At 43.6% G+C, this 24,675-nt stretch overlaps 1 protein-coding gene across 15 annotated transcripts in view; it reads left to right on the forward strand.

The window, feature by feature from the left end:
* The window catches only part of BAZ2B (bromodomain adjacent to zinc finger domain 2B), a 1,221,971-nt gene that overhangs the window by 445,927 nt on the left and 751,369 nt on the right, over positions 1 to 24,675 (forward strand). For all 15 annotated transcript variants that reach the window (XM_078681689.1, XM_078681691.1, XM_078681692.1 and 12 more), the window contains exons 10-11: positions 200 to 511; positions 827 to 887. In XM_078681689.1, the coding sequence (XP_078537815.1) occupies positions 200 to 511; positions 827 to 887 (373 nt within the window). The remainder of the gene's footprint in view (positions 1 to 199; positions 512 to 826; positions 888 to 24,675) is intronic.

Genomic DNA, 24,675 nt, shown 5'->3' on the forward strand with positions numbered 1-24,675 from the left:
AACAGTGTTGTCCTCTTTAGACACCACAATATCTAAAGAAATCATTTAGCTGCCTATTGTAGTAATAGAGTATTAATATCACTTAATTTGAACCCAATGTTCTTAAATATTATAGTATAGTTTTAGGTCATTTGATTTCATATTTCCTAATTCAATTTATTTCCATTGACCCTGATTTGATTATTTAATTTTGTTGCAGGGACCCCGAGCAACTCGGAGTCAGATACAGAGGACTCCGAGGAGGAGGAAGAGGATGATGATGACGATGATGATGATGATAAAGATCCAGAGGAGTCGGATACTGATACAGAGGGAGAGAAAACCCCATTAAAACTAAATAAAACTATGCCCATAGAGAAATGTTCTTCTACAGGCCTCTCACTTAATTCTACTCCACTTAACCTCAAAATTACAAATACTCCAGGATCTGCACCTGCTGCTTTGTGCACTGAATCTCAGTCATTGGACTATATCAGCAATTCACCTCCACTAACTGCCAGTACACCATGTGGTATTTACAGTATTATTTTATATCATATTGTTTTAAACAAAGTTGTAGTCTTGAGTAAAGGCATGGATAATTGAATCTTTTTATTTTGTGTAGGTGTGCTTCGTTTTTCTATTTTCTTGATACAAGTTTACAGCACACTGTTAGATATAGCTGATTTACTGATAACATCTATTTGTGCAAACAATACATATGACACATTTTCATATTTTATTGAAAACCTTTAGGTTTATTGAACTGTGAAAAAATACTTTCTTTAATATCATACTGTATTGACTTTGCCCATATTTGATAGTTGTCTATCATTTTCTTTTTAAGGTTCTTTGAAACGGAGAAGATTAATAGATGAACGAAGTTTGCATGTTCCTCTACAATATGGGTATGGTGGACAGTGTAAATTTTTTTGTTTACCCTTTGGACGTTTGAGTACATATAGTATGATGTTTTCTCAGAAAATTCTTAATAATGTGTTAATGTGCGTGTGCATCTATATTTTGTCAGTGAAATAAATGTGGCCCGTTCAAACATTTTGTTTGGATCAGAAGTTCTAATATATTCACTCCTTTATTGCTGCAGTGCAGTGGTCAAACTCGATGTAATTGTTATACGGCACAGGCCAACTAATTACATAAATCGAGATTGCAGTTCCATTTTACAATCTCTTTATGGAGAAAAATAAGTAGGCTACCACTCATGCCCATTGAACTAAGTTTTATATCACTACAGAAATGTATCCCATAGTTCCAAGATTCTGGTTTAATAACTATGTTATAAGTTCTACACATGACTAAACAGCATGACATAAACAAGACAGACAGAACTACAGAGAGCAATACATATATTTTTAATAAGATGGTTCTCTGGATAGGGTTGCCGAGTTAGAGGAATGTTCATGGCCCACTTGGTACTTCACACCTCTTTAGTAATAGTCCTTTGTCCACAAACAGTGGTATTAAAAGGCATAATAAACTTCGTATATGTGACATCTATTTCTGGCATGCCAGTAAAAATTAGTGATTCCCCATAATATGTTATTTGGAGCAATTGTAATAATAAACATCTATTCCAGCATTTATTACTAGAGTGTAAAGCTCATATTCCATGTTATCAGCACAGTACAGCTTAATTGACTTGAGAAAACACTACCTAATTTACTCATACCTTTCTAGAAACTGTTTACTGTAGAAAACATCTCGGGCCATACTCGCAAGACCTAGTAATTTTGATTCTGTCTCACTGGATGGATTTATCTCCATGTGATGATGTAGTTATATATGAATGTCTTTCAGAGAACTATTGTACCTCACAATTACAGTATGCCATAAACCATCAAAGTATATATGCTTAGGGTGGAGAAAGGCATTGTGAACCACTCAAGGCTTTGCCTCTTGTGAATCACTCCCTCTCCTCAGACTCAACTTTGGTATTACAAAGCATTGGTGTTTCATAGATTCACATATTTGAATTATTGCCCATTCTCTGGCTGGGAACCTTGGTCAGTTGTAGTAGTGTACTAATGTGTTCAAATAAAATTTAAAACTGCCATATACTATCTGTACTTTATCCAACTCAGTTCGTGACCCATATTTCAATAAAGTGTAGTGACCTGGAGCACCAACTACCTACAGAGACACCAGCTGTCAGATTTCTTATAGCATGTCAAGTGGCAACTGGGAATCCCGAGAGCTCTGCTCTCTTCTTACTTCTGGATACTTGTACATCTGGATATGGTGGTCTGTTCTTCCTGATTTCTAGCCTCACCCCAGCTGCAGAAAGAAAGCCATTTTTACCTTTTTGTTCCTGGGTATCTGATGCCTCGTGGTAACATGGCTGACTCCCCTTCCAAACTGAAATCCTCTTTCAGTCCTTGTGCATCATGTGGGGCACAGATTAAGGCAGGTGGCTAAGAGTTGCAGAATATTTAAGACTTTGACCTCCAGATGTTTTAAAGTCTGAGATGGCTGACTTCATGGGCTGAAAGCCACCTCTCCAAGTAATGTCCCAGTGAAACATGTACCCCCTTCATCCAATGTGGAGAAATGGAAATTGGATCTTGTTTCTTCTAAGTATCTGGATAGAACCTTTTCTTCTTCTAACCCTACAACTCTAAACCATCTGTGTCTGCCCCAAAGGTGCAGCCGTCTAGTTCTGGATTCTTTCCACTTAATTAAGACCAAGAAACCAAAGCTTCTGGGCTCTTCGTCTAAGGCTGTGTCTTTGCTCCTGTTTCCTGCAAGACCAAACACCTTGGTCATCAGTGACCATCACCGAGCCTTCCCTGTCAAGGGACCACACTGTTGACCAACATTTTGTCAGCAATGGAAACATTGATTTGTGTTCCAAGTCCTTTCTCAGCAATAATTCAATTTTTCCTATCATGATTAGGCAGGAGGCCAGACCGCACATCCTTTGCAATATTCTTCCAGTCAAACAGCTGAAGAATTCAGTGAAGATGAAGTATGGATGATGATGCCAGAAGGAAAATGCCAATCTGTTTGGAAGATCACGCCTCTCAGAGCTGCCCTCAAGTAGAAGGCCTTTTGAATTGAACATCCAGATTGTGCCTAGTGGTTCTGCTAGGCAACAAATATTACTCAAGCTCTTTGATAGATTTTAGCCTCACCACCATTATACTCTGCCAGGCCTGTACCAGATGGTGTTTAATGCTCTGCAAAGAGTATCTGATAGAGACTTCTAGCTGCAGATTCCTTACCTGTGAATAACCCAGACCTTAGATTGGATCTGCAATCTTTTGCATGAGCAGTACCATTGGGTGCCTGCGGGTCGCTTCATTCGGCTCTGCATGACATAATTGGTGTTGTTTGTTACGTCGCCTTCACCTATCAAGGTGCCACCCAGGCGCGTGTACGTCAGTTCTTTTCTTTCTGTGCCAGTTATTGCTGATCTGGAGAAGAGCTACCCCTCTGTCTATTTTTCCCAGACTTTTTTCGAAGTTTTACGAAATATTTGTTTCTTGTGTGTCGAGGGAGGACATATAGTCAGGTAGGTTTCAAGCCATGTGGCACCTGTCACTGTGCCATGTCGGTTACTGACCCCCATCTTGTTTGCGTATGGTGTCTGGAGCTTGATCTATGAAACTCCTTACAGCCCAGCAATCAACACCTTCGAGCGCGACTCCTTGGAGGTCCCGATTGAGAAAGAGAAGGTCGAAGGACTGCTCCAAGAGCTCCAAGTCCTCTTTGCCTTACTTGATGTCCTTGGGACTCAGGGAAGAGGCATAAGGATAAGAAGTAGTAGTCCAAACGGACTTCAACTTCATGTCTCGTCTGAGGAGACCCCATCAGGCTCCACGCGGACAGCTCCGGCCTCTGCACTGGTGGGTGTCTCATGGATCTTCCAGGTCTGTGGCGGTCTTTCCAAGGCGACCTCCCCGGCGCCATTTCTAAAGTTGCTTCTCGCCGTGCCACCAGTGCCAGCCCCGTTCTGATAACCAATTACTCTAATTTCGATCAATGTTGGGCGACGTCTACTTCATTGCTGATGGAGCCCAGAGGTTATGCATCGTTGCCTGTTCATTTTGAAGAGGTTTCAGGCATGGGAGAAGAATGGGAGGGATCTCTACCCTTTAGAACACCAGTAAGATGCTCTGTGTGAGGGATTTGACTGGTAAGAGGAGCTTGCAGAGGCCAGTGATCTGGAAAACTCTCAAGATGCTGGTATGCTCTCCACCTACAGTGGCTACAAAGAAAGGGGCATCTTATGCTATGGTGGTAAAGATCACCACACACACCCACGGCGACCGGCACGCAATGAGAGTATCTACTCGTAAACTGCCGAAATTCGCCATCCTGCGACGGCTATATCATCCTCAACGTGTGTTCCGTGAGCCATCTGTAGATCAATTCCACGCTCCCCGGAATTTTCCATTGGACATCCACATGGGCTGTTGAGCTCATTCCTCCGGAAACTATATGATCCCAAGACAGACATGGTTTATAATACTGTCCTGAAGATGATGCCATTTATTTAGAGTTTGGGCATCGAAACATCGACAATTTTTGTACCATATGTCCACTAAATAGTACAATGGTACTGTGATTGAATCAAGTCTGTTCACTGTGTACCTGGAAACAGACCGCCTCGTTCGCCTTTTTCCTGTAAAAATTGCTGTTTTGTCTTGTTGTTTGTGGGTCACAGGCTGTGCCTCTTTGACATTACCTTCAATTTTGTGTTAAACTATATTTATATTTGCAAAATAAATCGCTGTCCGGCTGGACAAAGAACATGCTGGCTATCTAGCTTATGTTGATCCTATTTGTTAATTTTTCAATGTTCTAGGGACCACTGTCTTTAGTAACTAATGGTGGTAAAGAGGGCCTCGTAGCACGTCAAGACTGATATCTTGACCAAAGTGCTTTAACCTGTGGCTCCTTCATCTGAACCCCTTTTGCCCTTCAATGAGGCACTTACGAATGTCCTTCTAGGCACTTGGACCAAGCTCAGCAGAAGGAGCACTGTGAACAGGACAATAGCACACCGCTATCGCCTTGCACCAGGTGATCCAAGTTTCCTCAGCCAACACTCCACCACTGAGATCTTGGTAGTTCAGGCTTCAACTTCCCATGGTGCTTTTCCTTCTGCTCCCTTAGGCAGGGAATCCAAGAGTCTGGATACACTTGGGAAGAAGTTTTCTTCTACCAGCCTTGCGGTTGGTGAACTCTGCATGCCGATTAGGCTGTTTCTCGCACACATCTTATGGTAAACGATTGCGCAAGTGCTGCCACAGGTTCTAGAGGAGTCCTGGACCGTGCTCTCCCGAACAGTGAAAATTGGGAAAGATGTGGCAAAGTTCACTATCTGGTGTGGTCGGGATACGACTGACTCGCCGGGCAGAGTGGTTTCATCAACAGTAGGCTTACGATGCCAAGCCTGGCTGAGAACATCTGGCCTTTCAGGGGATGTCGAGGCCAATCTAGCGGACGTGCCCTTCGATGGGAATCGTTTTCCCTTGGAAGGAATGCAGAATCTGCACTGGAGTGCATGAAGGACTCACAGGCTGTGGCGAGGTGCTTGGGCCTCTCGATAACACCCAGCTCCCAGTCTGCCTTTTGCCCCATTCGTGGCAATGGAAGGGATTTTCACTTGTGTCAGTCATACCACCGCCCTGCACAGACTCGCCAAGTTGTGCGAGGAAATGGACTCTGTACATTCCGACCTTGTGGGAATGATAGCCAGGAGTCATCCGCCACCCACTCCTCAGCAGTTGTAGCCTCCAAGCCTACCTAGTTTGGTTCTGCAAAACCATGCCAGTCCAGTTGAAGTGAGAATTCAACATCATCTCCCATGCTGACGGTCCTTACCATCTGAGAAATGGATCTTGCATCATTCTGGATGTCTACACTCTTCCTTTTCTGTTTACCGCCAACTCAAGAATGCCTGACGGAGGATCATCTGTTATTGCGCTGAGATGAAGTTTCAGCTCTCCCTGCCAATTGGGCTATAGAGAAAGTTCTGATTTCAGAAGTAGGCAGTGGTTGTTACTTCCACTATTTTCTGATATCAAAAAATAACAAAGGTTTTTGTCCTATTCTAGATCTCTGGACTGTCAATCTCTTCCTCAAAAAGGATAAATTCATGATGCTCACCTTAGCTCAGGACTTGTCTGCCCTAGACCAAGGAGACTGGCTGGTAGTTTGGGACTTGTAGAGTGCTTAATTTCACATCCGAATTCTGCCAGCCCCTAGACTTTACCCGTGGTTCAAGATAGGCCATGAGCACTTTCAGCACTGTGCTACCCTTTGGCCTTACCAGCGCCCCTTGGGTGTTCACCAAGGTAATGGCAGTGTATGCAACTCATCTGGGCAGGTTAGAGGTTTCAGTCTTCCCCTATCTCGACATCTGGCTGTTGTAGGCATCCTCATCCCAGGCAATCATCTCCCACCTCCAGACTATGGCAGACCTCCTGCATTCACTGCGGTTCGCTGTAAGCGTGCCGACGTCACACCTGACTCCTTCTCAGATGCACCCTTTCCTTTGAGCTGTTCCGGACACACTGCAGTTTCAGGTTTATGCTTCCTAGCAGCGAGTCCAGGATATTTGTTATGATACCGATGTTTCGGCCTCTATCCTGGATTTCGGTGAGAGTTACTCTGAGGCTGCTGGGACTCATGGCCTCCGGCATTCTGTTGGTAAATCACGCCAGATGACATTTGCAGGCTCTGCAGTGGGACCTGAAGTTCCAGTTGGCATCAGGGGAATCTCTCACAGCTCTCAGAGGGAACTGCATAAGACCTGTAGTGGTGGTTAACAAACCATGATTGGGTCAGAGGCAGACACCTCTCCCTTCCCCACAGATCTCGTAGTAGTGACAGATGCGCCACTCCTGGGATGGGATAGCCATTTGGAGAGGTGGAGATTAGAGGATACTGGTCTCTGGCGAAGTCGGGCTCCACATCAACTTGTTGGAGCTTCGGGCGATCCGACTAGCATTGAAAGCATTTCTTCCCTCTGTCAAGGTAGAGTTGGTACAAGGTTCACTGACAACAATCCTGCCATGTGATACTGCAACACGCAGGATGGTGTGGGGTCGCGGACCTTTTGTATGCCTCTGAAAAATGGCAAAAACAGCAGGGTATGACCCTGGTGGTTCAACACCTGGTATGTTCTGTGAACACTAGGGCGGACAAACTCAGAAATCAATGCCTAGTGGATCCCGAATGGGGTCTCCAGTCGGAGGTGGCATAAGGTCTCATTCGACAATGGGGAGAGCATTGGTTAGATCTGTTAGCCTCCGAAGAGGATGCGCAGTGCCAGCAGTATTGTGCGCTGGAGTTGCTAATGCAGCTGTTGCTTTGTGACGCTTTCCGTCGTGAGTGGAGCTCAGGGCTCCTGTATGCCTTTCCACCCATAACACTTCTGCCCAGAGTTCTCAAAAAGGTCAAGAACGACCAGGCCCAAGTCATTCTTGTAGCTCCGGACTGGGCACCGAGAGTCTAGTATCCTATGCCTCTTCGAATGAGCATCGATCCTCCGATCAGGTTGCCTCTTCGGGAGGATCTTCTGTTGCAGCAACAGATGAGGGGCCTCCACCTGAGCCCCTCAACTCTCTGCTTGCTTTCGTGGAGATTGCACGGCGACAGTTGACAGCTTTCGACCTTTCTTCTGAAGTATGTGGTATTATCATGGTGGCCTTCCAAGACTGTATATGCCTGCCGTTGGCAAATATTTGAAAAATATTGTACAGAAAGGTCTATTGACCCTCTTTCTGCTTCTCAGTCTACTATTCTTTTTATTCTTACCCTTACCCCGCAGGGTTCTGATTTGGGCACTCTTAAGGGTTACCTTCCTGCTCTGTCTGCTTTCTTGTGACTGCCTGGCCAACCCTCTTTATTTAAGTCCCCTACTGTGGATAGATTCTTAAAAGGCCTTGTACATATGTTTCCCCCTGAGCCCTTTATCATGCTGCTGTGGGATCTGTATGTAGTTTTCCGGTATCGCATGTGTGGTCCCTTTGAGCCATAACAGTTGTCCCTTCCAGCTGTTCACCATCAAGACAGCCGTTCTAGGGGCAATAAGAAATGCCGAAAATTGCGTGAGCTGCAGGCTTTGTCACCCAAGTCTTCTTATCTTATGACATTCCTGGATAAGGTGGTGCTTCGCACTTGTCTCATTCCTTCCTCCTCTGTATCCTTCTAAGGAAAAGGAGCATCTCTTATCATCTGGACCCAAAAAGAACATTGTCGTTCTACTTTCACTGCACAAAGGAGTTCTGTGGGGATGACTAACTGTGGGTGATGCAGTGCATAAACAAACCATTTTGAGCTTGGTCATTATCTGTATTAAGATCTGCTATGCCCCACAGAAAAAAGCAGACTCCCGAAGGTATATAAGCCCATTCCACCAGGGGTAAGGCTGCCACCTTGGCGTTGGCTCATGGAGTGCCAGTCCTGGACATCTGCAGGCTGCAATGTGGGCTTCACTGCACACGTTTGCAAAGCACTATTGCCTGGATAGTCCGGTCCACAGGGACAAGCAGTAGGCCCTTTTGGTCCTGCAGGGCTTTTTAGTCTTGTAAACGTGTCCACAGCCCACCGCCAGTAAGTATGGCTTGGGCATCTATTCAAAGTTAAGGAATCTGCAGCTAGAAGTCTCTATGAGATTAACAAGTTAATTACTTTTGGTAATGCATTATCTGGTAGAGACAATATCTTTCAGAAGATTCTTACAGACTCACTCATGCCTCCCCGCTCTGCGGACTCATTTCTAGGGCTAGGGTTGACCCCCTTTATAGGGCTCTACTTTTGACACACACTAGTCAGTTCACTTCATGGCTCCTCGCTTCTGGCATGGAAAAAGTCATAAGTAACTGACATACGTGCGCCGAGGTGGCACATATATAGGTGTCCGTGATGTCGCTGCCAATGTCACGCAGATCTAAGCGGAGCCAGCCGATGGCTCACTGGGGCACTACTGACGCAAACGTTTCTGGATCCCGTCGGACACCTGGTAAATTCAAAGTTACAGAATCTGCAACTAGATATTGTCAGATAATGCATTACTGAAGCTGAGTAACTTGTTCATGACAACTTCTCATCCTCTTCAACTAGACCCAGGTCAGCCTGTGCCTCACGCATCAAAAGAGAACCCATCCAATCCCTGGCACACAGCTGCCAGTTCTATCTGTGCTACGTCCATCCAAACCTGTTCCTCCACCACAACAGACACCCTTTGCTTCTGCACGTCACTCCATCTGATCATTAAAAAGGATGTGCTCCAGAATGAGAGGAGCAGGATGAATTGCAAACTAAAGACCCTTATGCAGATGGTGATGTTCAGGAACAAGACCGCGCCAATGGAGATGAAGGAGAACAACTCCCAAAATAGATAGTTAACATTTCAGCAACCATCATTGTCGTCTTCCTCTTTGATATTAAGGACCAGTTTAGAAGGTCAACCTGGTCTTTCCTATTCTGGATCATTTCTGGGAGGAAAGTCCATCTTGCATGCATAATTGTAGCAACAGGAAGTAATTAAATGGAAATGGAGTCCCTCAGGCTCTTGAGCTAGGTTATTACCAACTTATTTCTGCGGCTGCTCAGAGGCAGTCACATAATCATTCCTCATCATGTATTTTGCTCCTGTACCATGAAGAAAGTCAACTAGTCCCTACAAAGGAAGAAAATGTGTTCTTACTTCCATCAAGTTAGTAAATGCCATAGAGGGCAGATAGGAGCGGCAATTATGGCATGAGATGTCACCATTCCTGGACGAGTTTCTTGATGTCATGCTCAAGCAAAATCCATTTTGGATTCCCTATCAGTTCCTCTCTGGATGTGTCCAGTACGAGTTTGCTACCAATGGCCATGATGCGGACATGCGCAGGTGCAGTTGGCTGAGGAGTACATCCTTCCTCCCAGAAGTCCAATCTAGTCAAGGGTTCTCAGTGTGCCCTGAAACCACTGTCATCTGTTTGAGATACATTTTGACGATGCATACATGCAACTAGCACTAATATGGCAAGATCGTTCAGCACCTTCAAAAATTGGCAGACTTATTCTTCCTCCCAGTGAGTGAAACAGAGACAATCAGGAAGCCAAAAGCAATATAGAAGCATATGCTTCCCTTCATGAATGAACCAGTAACACGTTTGATACTCCTGATTCATTGGGCCGCTCTCACAACACATACCTGTGGTGGAAAGATGAAGGCTTTCTTTCCAACTCCGCATCGTATCACCTCAAATCTCTGGGTAATGGACATCATGTGGTAGGAGCTTACAATAAAATTGGTCTCCAATCTTCCACTAAAGCTAGTTAGAAGATTCTTAAGCTTATTTGCAAATATATTATAACGCCTTTGCCAAAAGTTTAAAACATCTGGTGTTCTTTATCAAGTTGTTACTCATTTGCAAGACTTCTGGAGAATAGTGATTTATCCTCGGATCTTCGAGTGATCCACAGATCCCTCACACAGGGCTTCAGGATGGTCCCCCTCCAAGCACGCCCTCCAGTCCATCAGTACAACAGATTTTCTAGCTTTTTAAAAACTGGAATATGTTTTTATTCACATCTCCAAATGATCAAAAGTTAAACTTGTCTAGGCTGACCTCGGTAAATGATGGGCAGGAGTTTAGTTTCAGTCACTTTTTTATTCTTTGTTATAGAATTGAACATTTATGTTCTTATAGAATGTCACGTTGAGGGCCATAGAGACAAAAACCTAGATTCATAGTTGCCACAAGGGTTGAAACCTGAGAAGTAGATCAAGGGGACTGCTGCTGTATTCTGAAGTTATTTCCCAACTACCTTGTTAAGTAGAGAGAATGAACACCTTAAGTATGACTTGGTCCTGCTTACAGTATCTCCGATAACGCTCGAGCCTCTAGGTATGACTCCAACCATTGGATGATGTTTGTTTGAAGGGTAAAGGGCAGGCACAAATCCCTCTTCTTTATAGACCTTCCTACCAGCCCAGCACATGTTCGATATGGTATAGTATCTGTGTCAGGCCTGGAACAGTGGTCATGCCCCTCCTACCTTAACTTGTTATAGACTTGTACTCTAATAGGTAATTGAACACCTGATGGTGTAATGTGGTCTGACTGCCTGCCTACAAAACATGTTTGAGCTGGGAGTCAATGTAGTGTGAAGGTACTGTGTCCCTATAGGAATGCTGTCCTTAGGAGACCCTACTCTGACAGTATATTTATAAACTCCTTTCACTGCTGTGTGAGGACCCTGTGGTCACTACTGCTAGACTCATGTTTAGGGAATTGTGAGGGCCTCATAAAACTGTGACACTGGGCTATAGGAAGTGCCTTTGAATTAAGGTGGATGGCCAGCATTTCCAGCTCAGCATCTTGCTGTTTTGTCTCCTCAGATCAGCAAGATCAAGGGGGTTCCCCAAGTGCTTGGGATATGAGGCGTTCAATACTTTGAAAGATAGCTCAATATGGCATTCACGTTCTATCAAGCCACCTTGGCGATTTGCACACCATGATGCCTTTTGAGCAGACTAATGTGAAAACCACAATGGTTTCAGAAGAAATTATTATACATATAATATGTAAAACAAACAACAACAAAAAACAGTTGCCCACACAGGAAATTTGCAAAACAGTGAAAATGACTACGTTTTTTTTCAAAACAATTACAAAATGCAATATAAAAGCAGACCATTTGTGCTCACCATTTTACACTAAACAAAAATATACAGACAATGTACAGTGTAAACAAAAAAAGTCAAAATGTCAAAGGGTCTTGAATTTAATAAAGTTGTCTGCTTTAAAACATTTAAAATTAAAATCGGAACAAGATTCAATCAGTGCTTTATACCATTTCGCTAGAGGTGCGTCTACTGCGTTTTTACCCTTGCAATTTATTGGGTCCTCATCAGGCCAAAGAGATACTTTTAGAGCAACCACAAGACATACAATATGTACATCCTAGAAGCCACATTTTGCTAATTCATTATCTAAAAAGAATAAAACCACAATCAGCACTGTGATCTCATCACCCGTGTATTAAGGGTGAGATACAACCTACCACTAAAAGAAAACTAAACAAACATGTGCGATTAAAAATAATGATTCAACCAAAACAGCAATATTTACACAAAAAAGAGAAAAGGTGCATCCCAAACGTATTGGATTCCCCCCAAAAATGAAATAAATTGAGAGATAAAATGCCACCCACTTGTAGCGTGGATATCTTCAACCATCTAGGAGATCAATGGGTTTGACCCCGAAACGCGTCTAGTCGACTTATACTAAAAGAAACAAAATAATCAATTAAATACATCCCCAACACAGGAAGTTACAGGGTGGTAATTCTGTTTATAGAAAACTCACCAATAGCCTTTTCAATTTAGGCAACCACGACATTTAGAATTGCTTAAAAATGTAATAGAGAAATGAATTTAAGACAATTACAAAAAGAAGGGTAGAAAGCCCTATGTCTACACTTGAGCCATATGCTTCAGACTACAGTGGAACAAAGTTCTCTGTTTCCCGCACGATTTCACTGTCAGGTAGCATAACCAGAATGCTGTACTACGGTCGGCGTTTTTAGCTGCACTGATAGTAATGAAAGGGGAAGAAAGACTACCTGCTAGTATAGTCTGCCCAAGAACAAGTTAACAGGTATGTCCTGAGATAGGGACGCTACTTCCTAACTACTGACAGAGCCACATTCAAGGTGCATTAGGTGGCATCAAGCGGCACCTCGCTAGATGGTAAAGAACAAGCCATATTTGTATGGCAGGGACTTTGCTTTTCAACTGATAATGACAAACCGAGCCACGTTTTCGGTGTATTAAGTAGCATCAAGTGGTATCTCGCTAGACTGTAAAGTACAAATTCCTTAACCTGCACAACTGGTTAAAATGACCAATTGTGCATAGGGAGACTTCAAAAACTGAGCCACATTCACAACCAGGCAAAATAATACTAAATGAGCTCCACTAAATGGTCCAAAAAATCAATTATGCATGAAAAGAACATCTATTTTCCCCACTTCAGAGGCTTGAAAATTTTAATTGAAAAAGCTGCATTTATCCGCTGCCAGCTGTATAGTACATACCTACATGTCTCACCAGATAGTGAAAAAAACCATACCCAGGGACATACATCCAGGAGTTGGCCAGTGGTTTCACCATAGAAAAATAATTAAGAAAACCTATGATGGACAAGATTAATAATAAGTCCCCAATTGGAATCAAGGAATGAGAAAAACAAGGACAGTTTTTAGTGTACAGGAAGGATAGGTCAAAACATCTTATGTGACCGCGCAACACGACATCCTCTTTCCTTTTTACACTATGTAGGTGTTAGCTCAGTATTGCAGGGCACAAAAAAGAGTTGCAGGGGCAAAAGTATTGTTGAACAATGTAATAGTAAACAAAACACTACTTTCAAATTGGCTTTGAAATCTGTATACCTCATTGATAAATACAATCAAAGGATAGAGTAAAGCTTGAGGTAATACTTAGATTAAAAAAGAGAACGACAGAGTAGACAAATGTTACAGGAGTATGCAAGTGAAACTCAGTTTAGTATTTCTGAATTACATTACTCCATTGTGTTCATTCCTATATTTATGCTGTCCCATTTGAGGATCATGCAGCATTCATCCCTATTCCGGATCATCTGCATGTCACCCACCGAGGTGGTTTCATTATTTGTGCAATGATCTGCCACCTGATGTCATTATTTGAATGGTTAAGTTCAGTGAAATTTGATACCAAAGGTGCAGAAAGAGTCGTACAGAAAATGCGACTCTTAATGCTGAGACAATCGTTATTTAACCTTTTACGTTGGCTGGGCCACATAAATTAAATTACATAGACACCAGATAGCATAAACAACATTTTGGGAGCCCGACTGAGTTTGTCGAGCAGACTAGGCCTCCCTCTCGTCTTAAGAAAAGCCATTATTTTCTCTATGTAGCAGGCTTTATTACCTGGTGTGCACCTTTGCACATACACATTGAAATCTTGTCCCTCCCATTAGTGAGAGGAGAGGCTTCAGTCTCTGACATGAACCATCCATACAAAGAAGCTCATTGCAGTTCTCAGGTAGAAGGTCTTTCTGAAGATAATGACCTCCTTTATTCCTTTGGTCTCAGTGCAATTTATGGCTGCAAAAACATTAGCCAGATAGTCAGTGGCATCAGGTCAAGGGCCAGTGGAATGTTGGTTATTACCTTGTGGATCATTACATCTGTAGTCATTATTTCAAGGTAAGTAAATCAGGAGTACCTTTACAATAGGAGTTTGTACTTTGCATCAGTTAAGGGTAAGTGCTTTTATTTTATTTTTTTCTACATGTCAATATATAACAATATTATTAAATATGTGTCTATACGCAATTATGTTTTTATATAAATATGTACATTTTAATGGTTTCTTAATTGCTGTTTTTTGAAAATAATATATTTTTTTAATTGATTCAAATTAAAATCCTAATTCAGAATTGACCAAATTTAAGGTTACATTTTATTTATGTGTTATCAAAAGAGACTAGCTTAAATATTACCAATATTGTTAGGACTCTGATTAGATTTGTCATGGGCACCTCGTTGGTGAGTTCATGAAGCCCTCACCCACCAACCTGGAGTACGAGGACGGTGCAACAGGTACAAGGCAGGCTCTGACCAGAAAAGCTGGTCAACCCCTTACCGCTTCACTCCTGGAAGCATTGGCTGCAAAATCTAAGCGCATATATGAGAAGGGAATCCCCCCTCTCACACTTAGAGAAACACCTTAGTGAGTGTAACACATAGCCTGGATTACACTCCTTTTTAACCTGCACTACACTCTATTTTAAAAAGGTCCTGAGGAAAGCCAGATTTAGTTTAAGGCACTGGCTGAAACATGTCGACCAACTGATGGATGTAGGAGGTAGTAACTCGCCTCCCTTAAACATCCCCAAGCCTTATTTTAACCGCTAACGGGGGCCCAGTTATTAAAATTTAATTTACCCTCGGGTACTGGGACCCTCGCCAAGCCGTTTTAACTCACACTTCATTTTACACCTCACACTGCACTCTCAGTAAAATACCAGCTCCGCTGTAATCAGGCGTCGCAGCACACCCGGGACACATTAGGTGTCACTGGGTGGGCCCGACGCTGAAGCATGCCACCAACCAGGTTAGTGGGTGAGGACTTCATGAACTCACCAACGAGGTGCCCATGACAAATCTAATCAGAGTCCTAACAATATTGGTCATATTTAAGCTAGTCTCTTTTGATAACACATATAAACTACGGGGACTCGGACTAGCTTTCTAGTCCTCTCTCTCTCTCTTGATACGCGCATTCATTTTATTTATGCCTTTATTTTCAATATTCCCTAAATGTTAATAATATATTGCTAATAATGTATTCGATGTAATACATTTTATGTTTTAAAGTAATTAATTGTACTGTAAATAATGTAAAATTTTAATTTAATTGATCATACTTTTATTTTTTTAATTCCAAGTTCAAAGATATGCAATTTAACTGCTACTTAGTTAACATTGTTTTACAAATTGTTTATTTGTTCAATTATTTCCTTTATAAGTATCCTTAAAAAAAGAAATCCCCTAATCACTACCCATCCCTGAACCCTAAAATGAACTTTGCTCAGAATCACTACCAGTCACTACCCTGTATCTTAAAACCCTGAATCCTCAAATTCATACCAATCCCTTAACCCTAACCTCAAAACACTCAAAAAACCCTTAGGGTTAAATAAATAAACATTTGCAATGCAATAGGTCTCGCATTATTAAAGTTTGAGCTATTGGCATTGCTAAAGAATACAACACCAATAGCTCAAACTTAATGCGAGACCTATTGCATTGCAAATGCTTGTTTGAATTATAGGCTGCTGAGCAGATGCTCAGCTCTAGCCGTCATGCCACAATCTCCCCCACAAGAACTGAGTAAGACATTTTCAATATTATATACAACGAAGGCACAGTTGGTGTTCATCCTATGCAACTGACAACCGCTGGCAAAGCCAATAGTTCTGGCTTGTTGTAGGTGTAATGCTACTATATTATACATCTGGATGCAATGACAGAAGCAGCAAAACACCAGACTGGCTGCACACTATGCTAAGCACAGATTTTAAGCTTAAGTGTTTTAAAGTCACGCCCTTAATCACATCGGCTACGCTCCTTTGAAAGAGCCCCCCAGTTTTCCCTTATCACTTAAAGCCCTGGTTGCACCCAAAGAAACAATTTCACATATGTGTACAGGTCAGAGTGATTCATGAGGAAGAAAAACAACTTTGCTGTATAACCCGTCCTCCCACACCGGACCCCTCCAGCTGCGACCGCGCCACGGTGCAATGAGGGGCCTGCCAAGGTAGATCCCAAGCGTCGAGCACAGCAAGCCCTCCACGGTGAGCGCATGCGCCTCCTGCGCTGCGCGCGCCTTATGAAATGAACTCCTCGAAGTCGTCGGCATCCTCTGCCCGCTACCTGTCATGAGGTAATAACCCACTACAGACGATGACATTTAAAGTTAAAACCCTCGGCTCCGCGAGAGGCCTGTTCCGCCGCCTCCTCAGGACGGCGGGGCCGCCTCCGCCAGGCACTGATCCCGAACGAGCAGTTACTCTATTAGCAGAGCTCGGCTGTCATATCCACCACAGCCAGGGCACCGAAGCAATTAAGGGCGTCAGAAACTCTTCCGAGGAGGATTTATGACGGGACAATAGGTGCAAACATTACTTTCTGGAAAAAAGAAAGACAGAAGGGGCGAGGAAGGGGTTAACCTCCCGCTGTAAGAACAAGCAGAGCTCTATCCTGTCGGAAAATGATCCCCAGACGTACACACCTCAACAATGACAGTACAGCCAATTAGTCTATCAGCTACACATACAAATGTATGTCTTTGTCACAGTCCTTTGTTAACATTTTTGCATTTAAGCAGCCTTTGAATTGCGTTCAAAACTCGCCTTACACGTTAGGGTTAACTGCCTCAACCCTTTAACTTCCTTGTGTCTGCTTGGCCACTACTAGGCTTCCTGGCAAGAATTGTGTGGGAGCTCTGCTAGGATGCCTCTGTCTACCTGGGTATGCCTCACACCCTTATTTAAGTGTGGGTGGCTTTAGTCACTGAGGATTGCTGTCACAAAAACAGTTTATAGTCCCAAGTAAACTTCACTACGTGTTCTGTTTTCTCTGAGCCGCTGTCCCCACCAGCCACTGTAATGCCTCGGCGCCGGTGAAGACACCCTGTGACCAGTGCTTGGGTGCTGTTGACTGTAACTGGCTCCTCAAAGGTCATGCACAGACCACAGACTTCCATATGTACCACATATGCAGTACTACTGGGGATCATGAAGTGAACATTTGCATACCCAGTACTTAGAATTGCAACTTATTTTCTTCAATGGCCCAGGTCTGCCATCTTTACTGATTTTCCTCTGAGGAGATGTTGTCCTTCTGCATAATCTTCTCCCAGCCCTGGAGATCCTTTATCCTCTTTCAGGCGTCTCTTTGACAAAAAAAAGCAAGCCCTAATTTCCACAACGATCAGGAATATCTCGTCGCTGCAACAGCACCACCACTCAACCATCTTCTTGAGATGTTTTTCCTTTAATGGAGCTAAATTAACTCATTTTGGCCATGCACTGGTGCTGCAAATTATTCCACCACCCAGCTTCTGCCGCAGTGCTATTGCGGATGGTGATGTGGTCTCTTACCGCCTCTTGTTGCTGCTGTTCAGCTCAAAACACTCTTCGAAGCAAACTACTGATAACATGAGAATGTAGCAAACACCCAGTAAATAAATATCAACACTTGGAGCGGGGTATTGCCTTCCAGGTGGGTGTGCTGCATGGGTTGCATGCTATGATGGATGCTCTACTGGTAACCCTGCCAGTGGTAGGCTGACACAATCGTATACATGATATTAAAGCTGCTGCTGAGACGCCTCCTGCAGAGGGTGCATTTGCGCCCGTGGAATTAGGTGCTGCTATTTTTTTCAGTTTTTGCTTTTTTAGTGCTGAAGATTGGGCCGTCTCAAGGCTACTCCTCCGGGAAAGGCTCAGTGAAGTCACTGCAGTCTGGAACTGCAGTATCCGTGTACCCATGTTAAAGGTTTGCTCTGGCTGGTGCTCTATTATTTGCCATCAACAAATCTGATGGCAGGTAGGGATCAGCAGCATATGACAAACTAGACACTCTCGCAGTACGAAGTAGATCATTGTCTAGGCTTCCCAGCCGTAGGAGGCTGACATGGGCTCCTGTCGTCTCCCGGCGCAGATGCAGCAGGGATAGATAATGCAAATTGGAATTAAATCTACAATGTTGAGTTTCAAGGGACAATGCAGGCTGACCAAATATTTAAAATTTAGTAAGGAATCGCAGAGGAAATGCATTCATTGGCATAATAAAAACACCTAATAAACACATTTTAAATAGTATAGATAACTACTTTCGCTTACTGAAAACAAGGGAAGACAAACCTGCGAGTGGTGCGCGCGATCGCCACAGCGACCGATCTGTTTTCAATTATCACGCCCGTGTCTGGGCACGATAATTGAAAACAGATGTAGGCGTGCGGGTAACAGACACCAATAGGCCATGGGCGGAGCAACGTGTCCGTCTTTGGCCTATTGCGTGCTGTCTTTCTAAAAAAGACTGCAAACGCCAGTACCGTGGACCAAAAGGAATCTCACACGACTGAGCGTGTGCGATTTCAGGGGCCGTTTTGGAACCCTCCACAAAAGGGCTCTCGCCTGCGCGACCAGTGCTGCACACTGCATCGCTAGGGGCGAGCCCTAAAAAGGTATATTTCATTATAAATACCTTTTTATGTTAATTACATATGACATAATTTTTAAACTGAAATGAAATAGTGTTTATTATATATTAAACATAATTAGATATAAAACATGTTTCAGTACTACTCCAGTATTGAATCTTTCATAGATTCACATGCTTGTATCTTCCCCGTCGTCATGGTGGGAGTCTCATGGTAACATAATGACCATAGCAGTACCAAAGAATTTCTCAAAGGACATTTTAGAGTGTTTTCTCCGATTCAACATCCTCTGGTCCCTTGGCACCTTCATATGGTTTTATCAAAACTCATGAAGCCTCCATTTGAACCGGTGCACAAAGCAGATTTACAGTTCATTTCATGGAAGACCGCTTTGCTGTTGGCCCTCACATCTGCAAGGAGGGTTAGCGAGATTCAAGCTTCCTCAATTGCAGAACCATTCCTTCAGTTTCGACAAGACAAAGTAATATTGAGGACAAACTCAAAGTTCATTCCTAAGGTTCCTTTAATCTTTCATCTAAATGAACCTGTATTATTACCTAAATTTTTCGGAAATCCGTCGACAGAAGCGGAGAGAGCCCTACACTCTAGACATTAAACGATGTTTAAAATTCTACATTGACAGAACAAAATTGTTTAGAAAAACAAAGCAGCTGTTAGTAGCCTTTTCTGGACCAAGGAAAGGTCTAGCTTTATCCAGATCAAGTATCTCGAGATGGATTGTATGGGCCATTCTCAAGTATCAAGAGAAAGCTGGGAAACCCCTGCCTTCCAAATTGCAAGCTCATTCCACCAGGAAGATGGCAACATCAACAGCCTTGTTTGCAGGAGTGTCGCTTCCAGACATTTGCAGAGCAGCGACTTGGAAGAGCGTCCACACTTTTACTAGACACTATTGTCTAGATACTGCGTGGAAGGAGGACACAGCAGTGGGACAAGCAGTTCTTCGACGTTTATTTCAATAAGGTACTTTTTGTTTCAAACTATATATGCTTCTTTGTCAAAGTATACATGTGTGTGTGTATATATATATATATATATATATATATATATATATATATATATATGTGTATATATATATATATATATATATATTTTGGTTTATGGATAGATGTTTGGATAATGCACTATATTAGTCCTGATCTATGTATGCTGCATTTCATCTTCATAGTTAGCAGAGACTGTTTATTAATGCTGGATGATGTCCAATAGATTATACTTCACAAGGTTTAGGAGCAGAGCCCAGAGATCTTAGGGTTCTATCCTGGAAACGCTCTGAGACCTGTCCGCGGCTTTTGACACCGTCTCCCATCCTATTTTATTAGATAGATTGTCTAATCTGGGAATACGGGGTACTCCCTTGGCCTGGGTCAGATCTTTTCTGATGGGTAGATCACAGCAGGTCTTCCTCCGGCCTTTTGTGTCAGAGAAATAACCTCTCCTCTGCGGTGTTCCGCAGAGCTCGGCATTGAGCCCCCTCTTTTTTAACGTCTATCTTGCTCCTCAGGCTGAAGTAGTTGAATCCTGAGGTGCCAGAGTGATCTCGTATGCTGATGATACTCAGCTTGTATTTTCCTTTAGAGATCACTCTGACGGCAGTCCTGCCAACTTCAGATGCTGCCTTACCAACATCTCCTCTTGGATGACTTCCAACACCCTTGAGCTTAATACTGATAAGACCGAGGTATTATTTTTCAATCAAAGTGCTCCTCCTTCTCTGTTGTGGTGGCCATCGGAGCTTAACCCCCCTCTGGTACCAGGCAAATCAGCTCGTAACTTGGGCTTTCAATTTGACAATGAACTGTCCTGTAAGACCCAAATTAATAAGGTCACCTCAGCCTGCTTTGGTAAACTCCGTTTGATTTAGAAAATCCTGCCTTTTCTTCCACAGGATTCTCGCAGGACTGTTATACATGCTTTAATCACTTCACACCTAGATTATTCCAATAGCATGTATGCTGGAGCTCCAGCATATTTGATTAAGCGGCTGCAGACTGTGCAGAGTGCTGCAGCTAGGCTGATATGCAATATCCCTTATCGCCATTCAATCTCCCCATATCTGATGAAGCTTCACTGGCTGCCAGTTACCTACCGCATTAAATTTAAATCGCTGGTCTTGGCCTTCAGGGCCCTTAATGGCCTTGGCCCGGCCTATCTCAGAGGCAGGCTAAAGCCCGTTCAGTCTACCCGTGCTCTTAGATCTAATCATCTTCGCCTCCTCTGCGCTTTTGCCGTTCTAGAACGGGACGGGAGGCTGGGCCTTTGCTGTGGTGACTGCCAAACTGTGGAACAGCCTTTCACTGGGCCTACGGCTGACCACATCTGAAACATTGTTTCGAAGCAAACTGAAAACCTGGTTGTTTTCCAACCTCTAGCCGCTCTTGACCTTTCTGTCCGTAGCGCGGGGCACCTCCGTTGGGGGTAGCCGCACGCTTTATAAGCTTCTAAAAAAATTATCAATAAATGTACTACTTGCTACTCTGATACAAGCATGTGAATCTATGAAAGATTCAATACTTGAGAAAAAACGAGTTACTTACCTGTACACTATGGTTCCTCCAGTATTATCTTTTATAGATTCACATGCGCCCGCCCACCTCCCCGTTTCTCAGGTAAAACATTTTACCTCCAGATATATCCATTTCTCTCACTTGGGGCTGGAAATCTTGGGTAGGAGAGCTCTGCTGGGGAGTGTGATGTCTGGACTTTCTGCTGATTGGCTGAGTTTTGGGCCAAACAATAAGGCGGTCTGGTTACCAAATTATGTCATTCCCTATGGGATTTTCTATGCAGTTTTTCTCTACGGTACTGCTATGGTCATTCTGTTACCGTGATACTCCCAGCATGACGACGGGGAAGATACAAGCATGTGAATCTATGAAAGATAATACTGGAGAACCATAGTGTACAGGTAAGTAACTAGTTTTTTTCTTGGCCTCGCTTGATGGATCACTCTGCAACTTCACAGACAGTAGCTGAAGTGATTGTCAAACTAGTTTTGAAAACTTTGTGAAGATTTATCAAACGGTGCCAAAGTTAATTGCAAAACAAAAAACTCTTCCTATGGTACTAGGTCAGGTACTAGGTCCTAACTATAACCTATTACTGCATATATATATATATATATATATATATATATATTGTAAGAATCCTTCAAACCTCCACATGCAGCGGTAACAGCAGCGGCGAGAGAAGAGACAGACCCCACGTTGTCCAGGCAAGATGTTGTTTATTTTAAGTGCCTTCCAAAATGTAACGTTTCGAGTACTGGCGTACTCTTGTTCACACACCACATTTCAAACTTTGGAAAGTTCTTTTATCTGCTTGGTGAAAGCCCACCCATTGGGCCACACCTCCCACACGTGAATCATATGGTTGTGTCTGATACCAGATAGCAAGAAATTTAAAGGCATAGTGCCTCTATTTACAGTGACTATATACAGATAGTTGCATCCAAAGGAAACACACATCGCTTTATGCTGCATGCTTGAAATAATTATTACTGGTGATTCAGATTGGTTACTGTTTGCAGATAAATGACAAACATTCTTGTGAATAGTAAAATAACTGCTTAAATGCATTATTGTTGTTGTACAAAACAAAGTAACAATATTCATCATATGCATAAATGCATAGCATATCTCCTATTACCGTAACACCCAATCTGGACCATGAATCCAAAGACAAGCATAAAAAATATTGAACAGATGCAAATCATAGTCATATCAAACTTAATTGCTAAATGTACAGGCACTGCTTATCTGTGAAAGAACCGATTTTTAAAGTACCTATGAGTGTAGGTGTCATCCGAAGGGTGGCACCTAAGTGTAAAAACACATTATTTGCAGGGTAGGATTTGTATGCAATGGAGCCTTCATTTTAACTCGCCACAAATGCAACCCTCCAAGGGTGTGGTGCTCATTAGTAAGATCTTTCTATTTGCAGTGTCTGAGCACAATCTCGAGCTCAGGGCAGTCAGACTCACTCTAAAGGCCTTCTTACTGCACAAATCAGACACAATGACCACCATTAGAACGCAAGGCAGTAAAGGTCTCGGTTACTGCCAGAGGAAGCGCAACATTTGTAGCATTGTCCCTTGTAACACAGAATGTCTCTCAGTTGACCGTGCCCATCCCAGGACTGCACAATGTTGTCACACTTGGAGGTTTAACACAAGGCAAGTACATTTAAACTTTCAGAGGTGGGACTCGACCCAACTGGATCTCTTTGCGCCATCATAAAGCAGCATATGCCAGTCATTCACCAAAGGGAAGCACTTTCTATTTGGTGGTCAGGGATTTTTGCTTACACGTTTTCATTGACTCTCTTCATCCTGTGGATCTGAGCAAGCTCAAACAGAGAGCCTTTCAAGCCTATTGTGATTGCACCAGCATGAACAAGAGGATTCTGGTTCACAGGTCTTTAGGGTCTCTCTGTAGACATACTGAGCACATTCAAGGCAGATGCCTACCTCCTCATGGAGAACTGGAGACAAAGCATCCTAGTATAAAGCTACACCTACCACCCCTAGAGGCCCAAAAATCTTTCTGCCCCCTTGGGGTAAGAAGAAGGGCAACAAGCAGAAGGCACACTATACAACATTGATAGTATTGCAGAAAACACTCTGGGAGCGTAATTAGCGTTTACACTGGCTCTTTGCACTCCTAAGGCAGATACGTATTGTAGTAAGGGTTGCAGTAGCTTGTCTGGCCTCATCAATATTATGGATCATAATTGCCAATATCCTGCGTCACAAGGGAGTTTTAATTATTTTCCTGCGGTTTTGTCACATGCAAACGAAGCAATATTTAGGCCTTGTGCTGTATTATCGATGTGCCACAGAGGCAAACAAAAAAAAAGTCAGGAGGCCTACTGACTCTGTGCTGCATAAAAGTTGCACATATTCAGTGCTCCCACTTGGGGATGAGCACATGGACCCACCAAGCAGCCCTCTACAGACCGATGCAGTAATGCACTAGACTCAGTTGCATACTTTTTGCCCTTTTCGTTCTTCGAAGACAGGTTGGTCTGCCTCCATAAAAATAGGGAAGACATGGCTTGGCAGTTCGGGCTGGACTGTTCCCATGAGGCACTGGGTCAGACTGATTTGCATATGGCCATGTCTGAACTGGGGTGGCTGAGTGGGCTAAAGAATGGTGATGGATTAAACCCAGATCAGTTGACTGGGGGTGAGTGTTTGATTTGCTCAAACGCTCCGTCCATCATCCCCTTTTGTATCGCTTTGTTCGCCCTAAGTGTGGCAGGGTATGCTCAGACGTGAGTCCCTTGCTCACTTGGCCACTGGATTCAAGATAGCCTGGCTGATGAGGATCATATATCCGAAACCGGTCCCAGGATGCTTGTTTCCGGTCCAGGGAAGACATGGCTTGGCAGTTCGGGCTGGACTGTTCCCATGAGGTACAGGGTCAGACTGATTTGCATATGGCCATGTCTGAACTGGGGTGGCTGAGTGGGCTAAAGAATGGTGATGGATTAAACCCAGATCGCTAAAAAGAGGACACCAACTGACTTGGCCCCAGCCCCACCGGCCTGTCGACCCTCAAACCTGCACCTGCAAACCCCGGCGTCTCCAGTAGTCAGCAACCTCAAAAACCCCGGAGGACCTGACTGCCTTGTGACTCTGACTACCTGGGTCTCCCATGAGCAGTGGTACTGCTCAAAGCAAGTAACACGCCCTGGCATCAGCCCGGAACCACGAACCCTGCACACTCTGCACCCGCCAAGCCTGGCCTGGGCCGGAGTGAATCAAGACCCTGAGGACGTCCCCTCGGCGATTCTGACCTGGAATCCTGTGCCCAAGGCCCCTCCTCGACGACTCCGACGACGACGCCTGCAGCCTCAGGACAAAGGACCCCTCCGATTGCGTCCAGCAGGGTGTATGATTTCCCGACCTCAAAAGACACCCC

The sequence above is a fragment of the Lissotriton helveticus genome, chromosome 3_1, assembly GCF_964261635.1.
Source record: "Lissotriton helveticus chromosome 3_1, aLisHel1.1, whole genome shotgun sequence".
NCBI lineage: Eukaryota > Metazoa > Chordata > Amphibia > Caudata > Salamandridae > Lissotriton > Lissotriton helveticus.